Below are 20043 nucleotides of genomic sequence, written 5' to 3' on the forward strand. Positions count from 1 at the left end.
CAGATTATGTTAAAGCACTAAAATATTATTTTTTCAAAATGTGTGTGGCATGTTGTAAATTGGGATACCACATTAATCTTTTCAAAATAAAAGCACCAAAAAATTAGGGACATATAAAATTAATTTTATTATCCTTTTTTTTTTTTTTTTTTTTTTTTAAATTTCTACAGTGTAGTTGCTTCTCTAGACACCATCATAAAATACAGCAGCTACATTTTCAGCCGGACAATATCTGGTATGTGCCTGAATCTCAATATAGAATTACTGAATGGAAACAAACAAAAGGAAAAAAGAAAACAAATACAATTCTGTCTCTGCTCAGCGTGTTGTAATAAAAGTAAAAACGAGGGCTGGAAACAGCGTTGAGAGAGCTAATCCTCATCAGGGTTGCGCACCAGCAGCAGTGGGGACTTGTGTGGCTAGGGTGCTGGGTGAGGGGATGACAGGAGAAGCAGTCATGTTGGCCATGGGCTGTGACGACGACATGGATGTGATGCCTCCTAAATCAGAACACATCAGCACAACATAGTGTTCATTTTGTCATTTTTTTATTTTTATTTAGTCTTAGTCCTGTGTCAAATGTCCCTGAATAATTATTAACACATTTGGCCAACAAAATTGGGGCCAAACCACAGTGAGCCTATACAGACTATGAAGCCCAGTAGGCTATTCCTTGCGGCTGTTAAAGAATCTGAGCTCAGCCACGGATGATTAGCAGCCCCTGGTTAAATTAATCGATTTCATTTAATAAATTAAAATCAATTAATAAAATTAATTTTAAAAAAACAAAAACAATTATGTCTAATACTGTAATTGAGGCGTTTATTCAAGCAATGTATTACAAACAGAAACAAGTATACTACAGAGAAATTTCATGTCAGAGCGGGATCTGAGCAAAAATTAAAAAGTTTTACCGGCGAGTGCTCTACAGACCACAGGGGGAGAAATCCACCACCCCCCTCCCCCGGCAAACCACACCCTGAACATAAACACCTCAAAAATATACAATAACTAAGACTTATTTCATGTCTCCTCCAAACAATATGTTTTCTTGAGTATCAAGAGAGGAACGTTTAGGAATAAACACACACACATGTAAAATCTATATCCTGAATGTATTTATTTCTGTAAAGCTGCTTTGGGACAATGCCCACTGTTAAAAGCGCTATGCAAATGAAACTGAACTGAATTTATGAATTGTGTATCCTTATCTTCCATATCACGGCCCTCTTCCCTCTCACGCCGAGCTTTTTTCCAGGTGGTCCAAAGTAATTTATAACTTTTCCTTCTGTAATTCATAACATATCCTTCTGTTAAGATTTTTGGCTTAGTTAAGACTCCATTAACTTCCCCGAGGTGGTCTTATCGGTCCTGTGAGGACGCGCGCTGATTGGCTGCAGCCTGCAGGTATTATGGCCAATCGTGAAAGTCAACATTGCGCAACCACACGCAGAATATCCCGCTATCTTTATATGCAGAACTCACGTTCACATGAGGACTTATATATATATATATATATATATACACTCTTTTTTTGTAGACAAAAATAAGTCATTTTGGTCTTGTATTTTTCCATCAACAATATTGCATGGTGATACAGTCACAGTTAGTGTTTAACAGGCATTGTCTCGTCTTGGTCATGGAAAAAAGGTCGTTGTCGAGCATTTTCGGTCAGAGTTTTCGTGAACGAAATTAACACTAGCGCAAGATCAGTTCAACCAACCTTGCAGAGATGATTACCTAGTTGGGGTAATCTGAACATGGGTTAAAATGGCTCGGGGAAAATTTTACCAGTCATCATGCTGGAGGTGCTGACGGGAGTGGAGCCAGTGGAAAGCCCCGATGTAGAGCCCATCCTTGCCTGATCTTTTACTATGGGATCTGTGAAGGGACAAACAATACAGTTTAACAGCAGACACACTGACTCTGAAACAAATGGAAGATAAGAACTTGTTTAATTTAGTCCACCACTAAATTAACATATTGTACAAAAGGTACAATAATGTTTAATCCTTCATGAACATAAGCTCTTGCATGTAAAAATAAATAAATAAATAAAATCCCTTGCATATTCAGGTGTAAGAGGAGTTCACAGGATTATGTGCGAGATCTACATGAATCCTCTCAAACTTGCATTAATGCAGTCTGCAATTAATAGTCATGTGAACACCAATACTAAATGCCACGCCACTACTGAAAATTACCACACAATTAGTTAATTCAATGATTAGAGTTGATGTTCCGAGTTTAGTATTTTATTTTCTCAGTTGAATCGAGCTGCAAGTCAGTTAACATGCAACTGAAATGCAAAAATGAAGAGTACACAAACTATTTCTTGCAACTTCAGATGTGTTTGATCCAAATGAATGCCTAGGTTGCTGTTCTTTGTTGTATGTTGTTGCATGCCTATGAAAAGTATAGTGAGAAAAAATCAGTACACCCCATGGAAATCTCTGGCTTTTTATTTATTTGACATATTTGGACGAGTAAACGTTTGATTCTCTTAGAAACAGTGTCTATTAATAAATACATTCATACACTTGAACAAAAGCAGCAGGAAAATGAGCTTTTTCAATCATTTATTCAACAGAAATGTCAACAGATGTGATATCCTTCTGTGGAAAAAAGTAAGTACACCCTCGGCCTCAGAAGCTTGTATCGCCCCCTTTAGCAGAAATAACTTCTCGTAGGCGTTTTGGATAATCGTCCACCAGGTCTGCTGGAATTTCTGACCACTCTTCCATGGAATATTCTTTCAGTTACAGGATGTGTGAGGGTTTTCTTGCATGTTCTGCCCGTTTCAAATCCCTTCACAACATTTCAATGGGATTCAAATCCGGGCTTTGACGAGGCCATTCCATATCCCTGCATTTCTTCTTTTTGAGCCGTTCCTTGGTGGATTTCCTCGTGTGCTTAGGATCATTATCCTGTTGAAATGTCCTCTTTCGGTTCAACTTTCAGACAGATGGCCTCACATCTTCAAGCACTCTCTGATATAATGCAAGATTCATAGTTGAATCAATGAATGCAAGCTGTCCAGTAAGACCTGTCCATAACACAGGTTCCACCTGCACTCCCTAAGCAAGTTCTGGTCACTGGCACCCGATCTTCAACGCCTGATTCTAATTTTACGGATTTGAAGCTGTGATAAATGTAGGGGTGTACTTACTTTTTCCATGTGACTGATCTCTTTTTTGTTAATCAAAATTGTGGAAATTACTACAAAATGTCAATAGTACGTGTCATTTGATAGAGTGTCATTTATTAATAGGCACCGTTTCAAAGTGGATCAAATGTTTGCTTGTCCAAATATGTCAAAAAAGCCAAAACAAAAACAATTTCCACAGGGTATACTTATTTTTTCACATGACTGTATATGTACTATTACAAGTATATGTGGGACTCACAGAAGTATGGGTGCTCCATGGCCTCCCGGGCTGTGAGGCGAGCTTGATGGTCATAGCGCAGAAGCTTGTCTAGAAAGTCCAGAGCTTCAGTACTGACCAGGTGCTGGTTCTCACTATGCACAAACCTCTCCCACCTCTTCCTGGAATGTCTGGAGGAAAAGGTGTGTGCAGTAGGTAAAGAAGTTTTAAAAAATGTAAAAAGGGATCTTAATGCCTTGTACATAGGACAATACATGATGGAGCGAAAACAGGAAAGAAAAAAAAAAATCAAATATTAAGATAAACCAGACACTGAAGTCTTACCTGCCCAAGATATCATTGAACCGTGGATCAAGTTCGATGTTGTATTTGTCAATATAGTCATATAGGTCTTCTGTGCCCAGAACTTTGGCAATTCGTACAAGCTGTAAAGACAGTACTCATTTAAGCACTAGAGTGAAAGTAGCACATGCACCACCAGTCAACAGTAAGACCCTTATTCTGTGTTATTGAACAATATCAATGCAACTGCTTTACAAACATCGGGAAATTATGTGTTTCTGCACTCATCTGCCCTTTCTCGGTGTGTTGCAAGATGCCAATAAGGTGAGTTTAGAATGGGAAAAATCCGGAAAAATCCACTTGTTGACTGGCTGTGTTTTTAGGACGTTAAAATAAGCTCAGTAAACTTAATAACTATTGAACAATTATAGCAAGTGCAAAAAACAACGCATCTGGACTGTTAGAGATCAAGAAGTATGGTCTAGAACAGAGCTTCTCAACCTTTTGTAACTCCCCTACCATGTGTGGCCCCCCCCCCCCCCCAATATTGGAGGAGACCAGGTATAATGATTATCTATTCTATATAAACTCTGTCTACAGTATATATAAATTTCTGAACCACTAATAACGCTGGTAATCTTACTCACGCATGCTCATTTATACAGCTAATCAGCCAATCACGTGGCAGAAGCACAAGACATGATAATGATGCTTAAAGGTGTAACGTAAATAAACTCAATTGAAAACAAGTGTCGGTCAGTGTGTACATTTAATCTACGTGTATGCCACTCACCTGATCATAGTTGTCATGTCCATGGAAGAATGGTTCTTTCCTGAAAATCATACTGGCCAACATGCAGCCTAAACTCCACATGTCTAAACTGTAGTCATACATCTGACAATCACAAGAACAGAGCAAAAATTCATTTTGATCTGCAAAAAATATATATATATTTTGGCATCCAACATTAAAGCTACAAATATTTTTGTAAAAAAAAAAAAAAAACTTCATAAAAAGATTTTATGAAAATAAAATACTCTTTAATATGATGTTGCTGAGCTGATTTGTGATGATTTTTAGATTTGTGTTACTGCTGAAAGGATAAGGTATTTATTTGTTCTCTACTTTGGTGGGAAGCTGGTGAATATTCATTATTATTTATTTTAACAGTCATCTGGTTTATCCAAGTTGTGGAATTGGTATCATTACCCAGTTGTGAAGTTATTTTAGCTGAAGAGATAACAGCTGGTGTAACTATTTACATTCGGTGTGTAAAGACTCAAAGATGTAACTGCTGTCAAAGATGCTTCTACATAGTACTGAATAAATATATAAAAAAATACATATATATGTATATAAAAGGGATGAAACAGTTACGGTTTCATGATAAAATTCCCCGACGGTCAGGATTATCACGTCACATTTAATTATCATTAAAACCGTGTGCGATTTATAAAACTCACGGTAAATGCTGTCCACACACCCAGCATGAGTCTGACGCAAATCCGAAGTCTGGTCATATGTTGGATTTTATAAAAATGCTGAGGGAAACCTAACAGAAGATGGTAACCCTGTCTGCAGAGGTTGTTGCTAATGCCGTGCACATTTCACTTCCACTTCTACATTTGCGGCAATTCGGAGGCGACAATTGCTTGAATGGTGGGATCATTAAAGGGACGTGCAGAAGGGGGGGCCTTCTGGGGACTTGAGCCCCTGCCCTTTTTCTACATTATTTAAAAGTGCCCCTCTCAACTTTAATTAATAAACAATTATATTATGTAAAAAGCATTTGAATTCAAATTAACATGAGAGTGTGCACAAAAGGGTAGTAAGTAAGCCGGAGAATGTTCCTATTTATTTGTCCGACCTGAGTCTGCCGTCAGATAGTCTCGTTATCACGATGCGATCGGGATTCTCGAATCTCGCTTCAACAGGCAGACCGGTATGCTGAGACCACTAGCTCTTCTGCTAACCTTTTTGTGTTAGCAGCGTTTTATATGCTTATGACCGTTGTAGTTTACAAACTGATTGAGAGGGAATGTGTTTGTAAATACTAGCTACTCAAGTTCATTACATTATCAGACATGAAAGTAACTCTTATTATATGTATGTTATATAGTCAGTAAAGGCACGATGCCAAACAGACAAAGACGGCAGAAAATGAAATAAAAACTGAAGAAGGAGGCGGCGAAAGGGACATCTTAAAACTTTGAGACTAAAAAGCTCCTCCTGTCAGTCGGCTCAGCTCGCCTCACTCCTCCTGTCAGTCGGCTCGCCTCACTCCTCCTGTCAGTCGGCGTGGCTCACTCCTCCTGTCAGTCGGCTCGCCTCACTCCTCCTGTCAGTCGGCTCGGCTCGCCTCACTCCTCCTGTCAGTCGGCTCGGCTCGCCTCACTCCTCCTGTCAGTCGGCTCGCCTCACTCCTCCTGTCAGTCGGCTCGCCTCACTCCTCCTGTCAGTCAGCTCGGCTCGCCTCACTTCTCCCGTCAGTCGGCTCGCCTCACTCCTCCCGTCAGTCGGCTCGCCTCACTCCTCCCGTCAGTCGGCTCGCCTCACTCCTCCCGTCAGTCGGCTCGCCTCACTCCTCCCGTCAGTCGGCTCGCCTCACTCCTCCCGTCAGTCGGCTCGCCTCACTCCTCTTGTCAGTTGGCTCGCCTCACTCCTCCTGTCAGTCAGCTCGGCTCGCCTCACTCCTCCTGTCAGTCGGCTCGCCTCACTCCTCCTGTCAGTCGGCTCGGCTCGCCTCACTTCTCCCGTCAGTCGGCTCGCCTCACTCATCACATGATAAATGAAATTTGACTCCGGCTGATCTGTACTGTGACTCTGACTCATTCGGCTCATGCTAATTTAAACACACGTTCAGTTTTTAATTGTAGCGTCCGTTCTCTAACTGAACTAAATGATTTTTATTACTATAAAAAACGACAAAACAAAGGTGGGGGCGGTGCCGTAGTAGGCAATTGATGTAAACGGTGTGCAGCTGAACACCGGTATCACCGTCTATCGCAGCAAGCTGAGTTTAATTTAATATAGGTAATCATTTAATTATCAATCACAGTGCGATCAAGGTGTGGAAAATGAAGTGATGCCAGAGGAGGAACAGCGAGAACCAATATCTAGGTGAAAGATGAGAGCATGGGGAGGTTAAAGAAAGAATAATATAGATTTGACGTTTTTTTTGTGTGTTATCACTTATCTTTGAATTAACATTCTACCTTTTTGGCTTTACTGCAATAGTTTTGTTCCAGTGTGGGTGAAAATGTATCCCTGGCTTTTAGCAGAACATTAATGCTACAAATCTCTACTAGATCCCTGTAAGTTAGTTTGGGAGTGCTCTTTAAAGGTCTTCATGCCAATACAACAAGTGTATAGTTTAGGTAGGTACCACCTCAGACCAATGTTAACCCACAAAATAACCCTTGTGAAGTTGTCTGAACACTTTCTGCACCGACTTTATTTTCCTGCATGAAGATGAGTACAAAATAGAAGACTTTACGCATCATACAATCTAACTGTAGGCCAGCAAAGCACACACAACCGTGGGTAAGCACGTAAAATTCACCTATTGTAAAATGCACAATAGAGAAAGGAATCTGACAGCCCTAACACACACACCAACCTGGTAGTCAACGAGTAGTTCAGGTCCTTTAAAGTATCGGGAGGCCACTCTGACATTGTACTCCTGACTTGGGTGGTAAAACTCAGCCAGGCCCCAGTCTATCAGACGAAGCTGAGAAACCAAACAACACATTATGGTCTGGGTCTTACAGAAACACTGCACTTGATAATCATCATCATATCGTGTCTCCTCAGAGACTTTATTGGTCCCCTTGCATAGCCTGCAGTTTTCATCACTGATGTGGCTGCGAAGGTTATTTGATGCACTCCTCATTCTCTGAAACAGGAGTCTAGAGTGTTACAAGAACCGCACTGATGTAACAAATGACGATCAGAAATGAGAAGGTCAATACCTTTCTGTGCTCGTGATCAATCATGACGTTATGGGGCTTGACGTCTCTGTGCATGATTCCCATACTGTGGCAGTAGTCCAAGGCCTGAGAAGACAGGATTTTTTTTTTCAGGTACTCAAAGGATAAGATACTATTGAATGAACAAATGGAATAAGAGACCAAAATATTTTACAGAGGAGGTACCCATAGTAATACAGGAAATATCCTTAACTTGACCAAAACGCCCCTCATTTTCACCGACCTTCCAGGTTCAAGAACAAAATGAGCCTCACTGGGCGAGTGAGATGCAGTTTCAAACGTCTTAACCTGACAGGAGTCAAACTCCAGCTCTGCACCCCTCCAACCACTGAGGCAAAGTACTCGCATCACAAGAGTGATTTCCGAATTCAAAACCATTCTATGGAGTCTTGCACTCAAACCACAGCAACATAATGTAATAATGTCTGACAAGCTAGTTCGATAATTGAGTGAACAAGAAATAGGGAATAATGGAAATGAAATCCTACAGACCCCTCTACAGGTGGATGAGAGAAGCAGAAATGCTGGCCACATGATTTGAAAACATCTGAGCATTATCGGTTCTTTCTGTGCCATGGGACATCAACAAGCACAGACTGCTTGTTTATATTCGCAATGATTTCGCTAATTACCAGGTAACCGGCGTTTTAATGTGTGCTAAGGAGCTACAACTTACCTTTAAGATCTCGTACATGTAGAATCGGATGTCATAGTCTGATAGTGTTTGATACAATTGCTGTGAAAAATAAGGGGAAAGAGCTGGGTTCTCCTCACTTTCAAAACATGCCATTAATGACTAGGATTTATACGAGCGAGCAAGAGTTTCACCTTAAAGTCTGTGTTGTTAACATGTTCAAAAACCAGAGCAGGCGTTCGAGACTTAGAAAGAAAAAACAGAAAGAAATTAGCAAAATATATTCAGAAAACACTGAAATCCCAACACCTATCTTTTCCAAATAAGCAGAGAGGACTTCTTAATAATTACTCAAATCAAAAATAAGTTAGTGTTATCTGCTACTTTATTTTTATTCAATAACCCATGACACACAACAATAACAACTGTCTTACAAAGATTCATTAGTACAAAATAAAACCCTTCGCTGGGATCTGATTTTTGATGTACTCTGATACTAACCACTGGATCCTTGACAATGTCTAAAAGTGAGATGATGTTTGGGCCACCGCGCAGATTCTCTAAGATCTTTATTTCTCGTTTTATTTTCTTCTTCTTTACTGGCTGTAGACAGAAAGGAAAAAAAAAGAAAAAAAGAAGGAGACAAAAACTGAGTCCAAAAACATTTTCAGTTCCAGGCACTGATTGTGTTGCACTCGTCCCATCCTGTCTCCAGTAAAGTCAAGCTCAAAATAAAATCCTGGCTACATTAACAGAGATGTGACTAATCTCCACAAGCATTTATCACATAGCATGAAAGAAACCTCTCATCTCACAAAATGTTATCGCATGAATCTGGAGCCATGTTCAGTTGCAAGAAGAAAGAGGAATTCTCTCTTAAAGAAAGTCTCCCTCTCTTAAGTTGGGTTTTTGCCGACAGGATTGAGTTACAAATCTTTTTTTTTTTTTTTTTTTTTTTTAAAAAACAGCCCACAACACAAACAAGCTTATTTGGCAAAGATGCTCGTCAGTGATCTGGAAAATGAGAGGTGGGATGGCATGTAATGTAAGAGGTCTGGTCTATTCAGATATATTGTGCTCCAATAAACTGAAATGAACTCCATTTGTTCTCAAAGGTTTCCTATGGCGTAGCAGTACACCATTATGTCTATGTGATGCTCATGGATCGATCATCCATCCATCCATCCCACAAATCCATTCATTCTGTCAATTCCCATCCACCCATCAATAATATTCTATACAGTTAAATCTATTGACAACTCTATTCATTAATCAATGATAAACACACCACACATAATTACACAGGTGTCCAGATAAATAAACAGGCACTTTAATGTACTTACTTTGAGGATTTTAACAACTACTTTCTCATTGTTTGTGATATTGATAGCTTCGAAAACTTCACTGTATTTGCCACGCCCCAATTTACGGACAAGCTGGTAGTCATCTTGGTTCCTTTAAAAACAAATACAAGTTGTTTTATTGCAACTAAATACATAACGTAAAATTAAAATATAATGATGATAATAATAATACACAAGGTAACCACGGGGGGTCTGGGGGTGTGGCTACTGTAAAACCTGGTATACATTTGAACACGCAAGAAAACAAGCAGCATTTTTAATCACGTTCAAATTAGAATTGGCATTAAAATGATTTGTACAGTGATCATTGTTACACTTCATTTTAGGCCTATTGGCCTTTTTTGTCCCCCCCCAATCTCTTTCATCCTAAAATGTGCATGTTACAGCCCAAAAAGTATTGTTTTTGACTATGAATATAGTTATCTGATTTTATAATAATAGATACATAATATATACTAACCAGGGTGTCAGTTACTATCGGAGCATTAAACATACAGTGGGGGAAATAAGTATTGAACGCTTAAACATTTTTTTCAGTAAATATATTTCCAATGAGGTTGTTCACATGAAATTTTAACTTCACAACATTAAAGTCTATGAATGAAGTTATGTGTAATAAAGAGGAATGACACGGGGGGAAAAAGTATTGAACACACTAACTGAAATGTATTTAATACTTAGTAGAGGAGACTTTGTTTGTAATGACGCTTCAAGACACTTCCTGTATGAAGAGATTAATGGGTCGCAGTATTCAGGTGTGATTTCGGTCCGTTCTTCTAAACATATTGTCTTTAAATCTTGTTCAGTTGGATTCGAGTCAGGTGATTGGCTGGGCCATTCTAACACCTTGATTTTTTTTCTCTGAAACCAATTGATTGTTTCCTTTGCTGTATGCTTTAGATCGTTGTTCTGCTGGAAGCTCCACCCACGTCTCATCTACATCATCCTGGTGGATGGCAGCAGATTCTTCTCTAGAATCTCCCGGTAAAGGGCTCCATTCATCGTTCCTTCAATTATATGAAGTCTGCCAGTACCATGTGATGAAAAACAGCCCCACACCATGATGCTTCACCTCCAAACTTCACTGTTGGTGTAGTGTTTTTAGGGTGATGTGCAGTGCCATTTCTTCCCCAAACATGGTGTGCAGTATGACAGCCAAAAAGTTTAATTTTGCTCTCATCTGACCAGACTACACTCTCCCCGTATTTCATAGGCTTGTCCAAATGAGTTGTAGCAAACTTTAAACAGCTTCGCCATGCCTTTTCTTTAGTAATGGAGTCTTGCGGGTGAGCGTGAGCAGTGGAGTGCATTGCGCATTGTTTTCTCTGTGACGATGTTACCTGCTGCCTCCAAGTGTTTCTGGAGCTCTTTCCGAGTGGTCCCTGGCTCTTGGGCTACTCTTCTGACTATTCTTCTGACTCCCTGGTCAGATATCTTGCGAGGAGCTCCTGTGCGTGGCCGGTTGATGACGGAGTGATGTTGCTTCCACTCGTGGATAATGACCCTGATGGTGCTTACTGGAGGATTCAGAAGTTTTGAAATACGTCTGAATCCGATTCCATCAATATGTTTTGCAACATTAAGGTTGTGAAGGTCTTGGGAGAGCTCTTTGCTTTTACCGATCATGAGATGTTTTTTGTGACACCTTGGTAATGAAAAGCCTTTTTATAGACCATCAATTTACTAACCCAGCTGATATTAATCTGCACAGATAGGAGGTATAATTACTTACAGATCTCAGCTGGCTCCTTTCCTTCTTTGCCTTGGAGAACTGCTTTTTCTTAGCGTGTTCAATACTTTTTTCCCCGTGTCATTCCACTTTATTACACATAACTTTATTTATGGACTTTAATGTTGTGAATTCTTTATAGTTCTGGATTTCTTGAGTTAATACTGACGTCTGGTGAAAATCTCATGTGAACAACCTCATTGGAATTATATTTACTGAATCAAATGTTGACGCGTCCAATACTTATTTGCCCCACTGTATCAACACAACTGTAGATCACATTGGCTTATCTGACATTTTTATTGGGCAGAAAAAGATGAAAAAGTGTTCCTACACAAAATGCATAAAATGCAGGCAGGCTGAACATGTAAACTGAGCTCAGATGTTCGTTCCAGTTTTGTGTGATCTAACAAAAGCAAACAATTTTGTTCAAAAAGACACATGAAGGATTTACAGATGTGTTTGCATTCAGGAGTCATAATATTTGGTGACGTCTTTGTAATAATTTGACCACGTCCTGCATAGATCATATTTTCTTAGCTTTCTTAAATGGGCTCAAAACAAGATCGATAACCTGACGGACTGAACGCCAAAGCAGCTGTTTCAGCCTGCTTTACTATATCTTTATCAGCACAAACATAGCACCAGCAGGCTCACCCCCACTCCACAACATGCGACTCGTAGTCCCAGTACTCGCGAGGTCTCTGTGTGTTCACGTCTGGGTAAACCCGGGATCGGCTGGTCACTGGTCCAGACATTATCAGAATGTGTTGCTGCTTCTGTCAGGCCTATGAGAAAGAGAAGATGTCCACCAAGTTAATATTCAGCAATTAACACCACATCACAGTAAATCAGATCAAGCACACGTGTGGACATAAACATTATGACCTAGTCCGTATGAACAAAGACAGAAAGTCAGTAGAACTGAAAGGACTGTCTTTAAAAATCCATCATCACACCATGGCCTGTTAAATTGGATTAAGGCAACGAAACCCAGCCGAAGGTGGGGGGAAAGTTTTAATCTCAGTGCCATCGGAGCGAGGAAGACTTCGTTCTTACAGTTCCGGATTATCACGCTATCCCAACACTGCAGTAAATAGTTGACTACATGAACACCCGGACCTGTTCAAATGTTCAGCTTTTTAATATGCGCATACCTAGTTCTTTAAACATACACAACTCTCAGAACTATTTCCTTAATCCTGAGTGAAATTCTTGACCGAGGTGTTCCCAATGTACTACAGTGTACAAAAGGCTGTACAACCATATAACATTTTACTGTCCCTACATGATATTTTGTTTTGATATTAACAGACACCTCCTGGAAGTCCCTACAACAAGCATCTCACATGCTCTCGGCTGGATCACATCACCCTCACTGTCTGACGAGGCAAAAGGAGCCACTGAAATATTTTGCCTATTTTGGTCAAAATGGATCTATTGATCAATAATCATACAAAAGAGGAAAAAGGATGAAAATTTGGATTAAAAAAAGATTAATCCGGCCTGCACAGTGTCATAAAACAAAGGGCAAAACAAACAATGTCTAATTCTTTACAATTAATTAATGGTGGTGATAATTAGAGTGATTAAATATGCTGTTAAATACGCTGGTGTCAGTCATTACACTTCGAGCAGCATCAACAGTGAAAATATCAGCCTTGTGGACAGTAGACACGCCACTACTGTGCACCAGACACTGCCTCATGCCCACCAGACGCCACCTGATGAGCACCAGACACCGCCTGATGAGCACCAGACACCGCCTGATGAGCACCAGACGCCGCCTGATGAGCACCAGACGCCGCCTGATGAGCACCAGACGCCGCCTGATGAGCACCAGACACCGCCTGATGTGCACCACACCCCGCCTGATGTGCACCACACCCCGCCTGATGCACACCAAACGCCGCCTGACACACACCATACCACGTAATGCGCACCAGACGCCGCCTGACACACACCATACCGCGTAATGCGCACCAGACGCGTAATGTGCACAAGATACCACCTGATGCAGACCATAACACATAATATGCACCAGACACCGCCTGATGCGCACCATACCGCGTAATGTGCACCAGACACCGCCTGATGCGCACCAGATGCCACCTGATACACACCATAACACGTATTGTGCACCAAACGCCGTCTGATGGGCACCATACCGCATAATGCGCACCAGTTGCCACCTGATACACACCATAACACGTAATGTGCACCAGACGCTGCATGATACACCACATACCACGTAATGCTCACCAGACACCGCCTGATGTGCACCATACCACGTAATGCTCACAAGATGCCACCTGATACATAGCATAACACGTAATGTGCACTGATACTTCGGTACCAAGTGACGTGACGGTACTTGTTTTTCTGCAGTAGTGTGGGTACCGATTGTAATTAAGGTACCAAGGTTGCAATTCTTCCGGACCTGATGGGGGCAGCAGATACACGCAAGTGTTTTAGTCGGTCCACAAGTGTAGAAGAAGAGGAACGCCTACAAGCACACGGGAAAAACTACAGAAACGGCTACAAGTTTAGCTCCGCCCCCACTCGTTGAGAGGAAAGCTGGTATCGGTTTCCGGTGTGCAGCCACTGCTATCGTTCATTTCGAACAAAGCGAGGAAACACCTGGAATTCGGCGACGCTCCTGAAAGACGATCCTATATTATGTGTGTTTGAGGCAGCTGCATTGTGGGCGTGAAACCAGCTAACGTTACGCTCCATGTAATGTTAGCGATAGACAGTTATTTGTTAACGACGCTAACACATTGCAGTGTTATAAACTACCTCCTAATGGACACCATGCATCGCCATCCAGCCCGGGTCCTGTCGGATACACGCAGCCTCATGTCACTAATAATATATTAATAATAATATTCACACGTTCATGCTTTTAATAAATCTTTCTGGCCTGCCACCATATCAGTGAATTTAAACTAATGCTTGCATTCACAGTATAAGGGGTGTGTGTGTGTGTGCGTTGTGTGCGTCTGTGTGTGCGCCCGTGCGTCTCCCCTGTAGCCTCCACTCATTGTCAGACAGTGTTTAATAACTAAAATATCCCCCTCTCTCTCTCTCTCTCTCTCTCTCTCTGGCAGTATCAGCCAGAGGAGGATGTCCACCAGGAGAGTTTTTCATTTAATTTTTTTTATTTTATTTTTATACCACAATGTGGTATCGACTTTGGTATTGAGTATCGTGTACCGACTACTAGATTTCTGGTATCGTGACATCCCTACCGGATACACAACATAACATGTAATGTGCACCAGACGCCATCGGATACACACCATACTGCCGCCTGACGCGCGCCATACCGCCGCCTGACGTGCACCGGACGCCGTTTGACGCGCACCATACCACAACCTGGAGGTGTGAGGCAACAGCGCTAACCACTAAGCCACCATGCCCGTTATCAAAACCGCGTACACACACACATTCCATTTATACATTTTATAGTCAAATTAACCATATTTTCATTGCCCCAATAACCAAAATCAACATATAATGAATACTGACTCAAACCAATAGATTTAGATTATTATCATAGATATGTAATGAAGAATTCATCATAAATGCAGCATCTTCAGAACAGGAGAAAAGCATAAGATATAATGAACAGATGGTCTATTGTCAAAAGTATCATTCCAGAAATTCCTGGGTCTTGACTTCCAACTACCTTGGAGGCTGAACAGTCTCATTCAGTATTATAGCTGAACTTGATATCACATGCTGTGGCCAAAAAAGTGCAAGCCACAAATCCTCTGCCAACTGAAGAAAAACTGAGTCCTGAACAGCCACATGTGAAACGATTACAGACTATAGTCATAGAGTTGAGTTGATTTCACATCAGAGATTGACAGAGCAAAATACCATTCGTCTCAAACAAACAAGTCAAATCTGCCGTAGAGCGCACAGTCCTTCTCAAGCCCTTTCTGCACAGTTCACCAAATAACTGTCCCCTGCAACGATAAAAAGATCATCACCCAAATTATAGAAAGCGCAAATGGATTAAAATGCACAATGATGCGCCATGGAATTTTTAAGGACAGAAATAATAATAGCAAAACTTTTCTTGCTGTGCCATTACTCAAATGGAAAAAGCCAGCAAATTTGCCTTGATCTTAATTCAATAATTTGATGCAGCACACACTCACTGAGCACTTTATTAGGAACGGTATATTAATACCAGGTAGCGCCTTCCTCTGCTGTTAAAACAGCTTCAATTCTTCGTGTTACGGATTCTACAAGATGTCAGAAACGTTCCTTTGAGATCCTGCTCCATGTTGACGTGATTGCATCACGCAGTTCCTGCAGATTTCTCAGGAGCACTTTCATGCCGTGAATCTCCCGTTCTACCACATCCTGAAGGTCATCTACTGGATTCGGATCCGGTGACTGGGAAGGCCACTGAAGAACACTGAACTCATCGGCATGTTCATGAATCTTATCATGCTGGAAGTAGCCATGAAGGGATGCACATGGTCATCAACAATACTCAAATAGGCCGTGGCGTTCAAGTGGTTTTAACGGGCCCAAAGTGTGTCAAGAAAACCTTCCTCACACCATTACACCACTTCCACCAGCCTGGACTGTTTGACACAAGGTAGGTTGGGTCCAGGGATTCCTTCTGACCATCCACATGCCTCAACAGAAATCAAGATTTATCAGACCAGGCTACGTTTTTCCAGTCTTCAACTGTGCAGTTTGGTGAGCCTGTGCCCAGTGCAGACTCAGCTTTCTGTTCTTGGCTGACAGAAGTGGAACCTGATGTGGTCTTCTGCTGTTGGAGCTCATCCACCTCGTGGTTTGATGTGTATTCTGAGATGCCGTTCTGCTCACCACAACTGTACAGAGTGTTATCCGAGTTCTCCGTTGACATCTCTCATCAACGAGGCGTTTCAGTCCACAGAACTGCTGCTCACTGGATATTTTTTCTTTATTCAGAGTAAACTCTAGAGACTGTCATGTGTGAAATCCCAGGAGACCAGCAGTTATAGGAATACTCGAACCAGCCCGTCTGGACCCACCGATCATGTCATGGTCAAAATCACTGAAATCACAGTTTTCCCCATTCTGACGGTCGATGTGAACATGACCCAAAGCTGCTGGCCTGAATCCACATGATTTTATGCATTTCATTGCTGCAACAATAGATAATTGCATGAATGTGTAGGTGTACAGGTGTTCCTAATAAAGTGATCTGTGAGTGTACATGTCACTTAATCAATTCATGGGAATTCTTCTTCTACAAACATTTAAACCTAAGAAGCTTGGAGTAGCTTGGGGCGGCTGTGGATCAGGTGATAGAGCGGGTTGTCCACTAATCGTAGGGTTGGCGGTTCGATTCCCGGCCCACGTGACTCCACGTACCGAAGTGTCCTTGGGCAAGACACTGAACCCCAAGTTACTCCCGATGGCAAGTTAGTGCCTTGCACGGCAGCTCTGCTACCACTGGTGAGTGAGTGTGTGTGAATGAGACACAGTGTAAAGCGCTATATAAGTGCGCCTTTTACCGTTTTGCAGTAAAGCACGCTTTAAAACTGAACTGAGATTTCCACTGCCTACTAGTAAAACATCTGCTGCTTAACATGCATGGTTTTTTTTTGTTGGTTTTTTTTACAAACTGATAAAAAACAGTGCTGCATCTACACATTTATATGGAAATCTACACAATAATCAAATGTAAACTCATTTAAATAAAAATCTAGGATTAGAGGTTGTTCAGTTGTGAAGCTTGAAACATTGAGAATTAGTTAAGATGGGTCAACGACTCAGACTCAGACTCATCTACGCCTCATCGGTAGCTCCCCTGATTACTGGAAAATGGTGATCTACTATAAAGTTTAGATTACTACTTATAAGTAATAACTGCTTAAACATCAGATGGAAAAATCAGACTGCTGTCCTAACTATGAACAAAACAATCAAATAACAGATAAATGCATTATAAGAATATGACTGCCAAGAGGCAGTTTTAAAATTCTGATGGCTAATTAATGTAACATGAATAAACTGGTAAACAGGAAATCCCCCCCCCCATTAATATTACCTGTAAACAGTGCTCTCCTTAATCATTTGGATTTTTTAGTTTATATATTTATATATATTTTTATATAGTGATGCAGATGATTACACGCTTAACAATAAAACACTGCTATTTTTATGAGAATGACTTAAGGAGACATATAGCACCTCTATAACTGTTAAAGATTTATAAGCAACTCACCTGAACTAATAACTCATCTCTGTGAACTTGCCATTTGCTGCTCATCTGCTGTGTGATTTTTAAATTTTTTTTATCTGTGTGTGTATAGAATTGCACGAAATGCCTTACAGGAAAGCTAAAGAGAGCTGAAATGAGCAGAAAACACCTGTAGGTTGACATTAAACTGTAATAAAGTCGACAGTGTTTTAATAAAGTGTTTCTAATAAAGTGGCGGGCTGTGAAGCAGAAAGCTCAGCTCAGGATCAGCACTAGGGGATCTGACAGCAGGTTTAGGCTGGTGTGATAGTTAACTAGTCGTGCTGAATGAGCTTAGCTGCACTCCTGCTGCTTGAGTTAACGGATTAAATGAGGACACGAGTTACTCCCCCCCCCAGGCTTTTGGTTAGCCTAGGCTAGTTAGCGTGGTGGTAACTCGTTAACACTCCCAACAAGTGATGAGAGCCGCAAACTAACTCTGCTAACCCAGTAAAGTAAAGTAAAGTAAAGTGAAGCTCGCCCATCTTTCTTAACCGCACAGATAACTGAACTGAAGCGCCTGAGCTGCACTGCTCGGTTAAACAGGCAGGAAAGTGCGTTCGCTAACCCGGGCTTGTAGCCTGGATGCTACCGCTGAGTCCTCAGTTAGTCTCCGGGTTTAGGAGATTCCGTGCACAGCTTTGGTGCTTGTTAGCCTAGCCTAGCCTAGCCTAGTTAGCTTCCACCACAGTGCTTTGTTTTGATGGGAAAGAAGCACGAGCGGGGGTAATGTGAAAAGCCGTTTCACAAGCTGCCTTTTATCAGATACAATTTCAGGTTAAAACGCAAAATAGATATTTCAAGCATACAGTACCTCTTTGCTCCTTGAGGCTGACAATATGGCGTGTCTTACAGACAGGCAAACAGGTTTAGCTGGAGAGTAGAGGGGAGAAATTGATCCGCGCCTGTAGGGGGCGCCATCACAGATTCCGCCTTTTTAAAAATGAGTGGGGCTTCAATCAGTTTTTGGCAAATCAAATAACTTTGTGCAAATCATAAAGTACAAAAAGAAAGAAAGAAAGAGAGAGAGCACAGTTGTCTATTACATGGTGCGTTCCGTTATGGTGTACAAAACAAGTTCAGAACAATATCCTGTGGCAGTACACGTATTTATTTATTTTTTTGCTCTATGTGACTTTATATTATAACAGCTTCAAGCTAGCGTTATTAATGGTAGGTACTGCTGAGTACTGGTCAGTGAGCATTTGTTTACAAGGAGGGTGAGGTGAGCGAGCAAGTCAAGGAGAGTACATAGAGGAAGCCACAGTGGCAGAGCTCCCTGCAGTACAGTTCTCCAAAAATCTGATTGACTGAATAAACAAGAGTCTATGAACCGGTGGCTTTGATGATTTACTGAAACATAAAGAGCTGTGTGACAGTACCTAATGTGTCATTTTAGCTGGATATAGAGCTCTAAAGTTGGATAAATGCCCGAATGCCATGGCCTTCTTCCGTGGGAACTGAAGATCGCACAGGCACAGGCCTGGTGTCATTTGAAAGCTTCTGAAGATGGTGTGTGTCAGCTGTTGTGATCCGGGTCTACTGGGCTTTGTTTTGGTAATGGTTACAGGCTCTCCATGAAAGAATGCATTTGTGTGATCGCTGCACCCTGTTTTTTAATGGTTTTGTGCACGTAGTCTCACAGGTACTGGTAGGAATTCCAGTTTGTTTAAGCAATTCAGATTATTTGGTTCAGCTCACCAATAAGAACGACTCTTTCAACTCCAACATGATTCAGTGCCATTTTTCTAAACAGGACAAAGTTTGTGATATTATGAATGGTAATGGTTTCTCTTTGTCTAACTGTGGCTGAAACCGTGTAATGAACAGTTTTTCTCACAAGGATTACATAAAAGGAGAGTGGAGAGATGGGTAGTGCATAACAGTGGTGAATTGCTCTGAGACAGTACTGGGAAGAGCATGAATTTCTCACTGTAAAAGATGGGCTGCTGCTGAAAGGAAAATGCTTGTGTTGCTTGACCTTAGTGCAGCTTTTGGTACTATAGATCATACTGTTCTCCTTGATAGATTAGAAAATGTTGTTGGCATTAAGGGAACAGTCCTCTCCTGGCTCAGGTCTTATCTGACCAATCGTTATCAGTTCATAGATGTAAATGGCAACTTCTCCACACATACTGAGGTAAATTTTGGTGTTCCGCAAGGGTCTGTTTCAGGCCCACTCCTTTTTTCTGTGTATACGCTGCTTCTGGGTCAAATTATTCGTAAACATGGAATTAGCTTCCACTGTTATGCTGATGATACACAGCTGTATGTTTCAGCAAAGCCAGATGACAGACAGCAGCTTAGTAAAGTTGAGGAATGTGTAAAGGACATTAGACGTTGGGTGCTTATTAATTTCCTTTTACTTAATTCTGACAAGACAGAAGTACTTGTACTAGGAC

General features: G+C 41.2%; 1 protein-coding gene across 5 annotated transcripts; it reads right to left on the reverse strand.

The window, feature by feature from the left end:
• Positions 1–108: 108 nt before the first annotated feature.
• Positions 109–18573, reverse strand: zgc:86598 (STKc_CK2_alpha domain-containing protein). 5 transcript variants are annotated; one of them, XM_017455245.3, is made up of 13 exons: positions 18456–18572; positions 12043–12173; positions 9636–9747; positions 8794–8895; positions 8487–8537; positions 8335–8394; positions 7641–7724; positions 7289–7399; positions 4462–4563; positions 3711–3811; positions 3408–3556; positions 1792–1881; positions 109–500 (listed from the first exon to the last, which is right to left on the reverse strand). In XM_017455245.3, exons 2-13 carry the CDS (start codon positions 12141–12143, stop codon positions 382–384), a joined length of 1182 nt encoding a protein of 393 aa, XP_017310734.1. In that variant the 5' UTR covers positions 12144–12173; positions 18456–18572; the 3' UTR covers positions 109–381. The 5 variants fall into 5 exon arrangements, with proteins under 5 accessions (XP_017310734.1, XP_017310737.1, XP_017310735.1 ...); XM_017455248.3 differs by having other exon boundaries at positions 1724–1881; XM_017455246.3 differs by lacking the exon at positions 18456–18572 and adding an exon at positions 17627–17645.
• Positions 18574–20043: the final 1470 nt, after the last annotated feature.

The sequence above is a fragment of the Ictalurus punctatus genome, chromosome 24 (assembly GCF_001660625.3).
Source record: "Ictalurus punctatus breed USDA103 chromosome 24, Coco_2.0, whole genome shotgun sequence".
Lineage (NCBI taxonomy): Eukaryota > Metazoa > Chordata > Actinopteri > Siluriformes > Ictaluridae > Ictalurus > Ictalurus punctatus.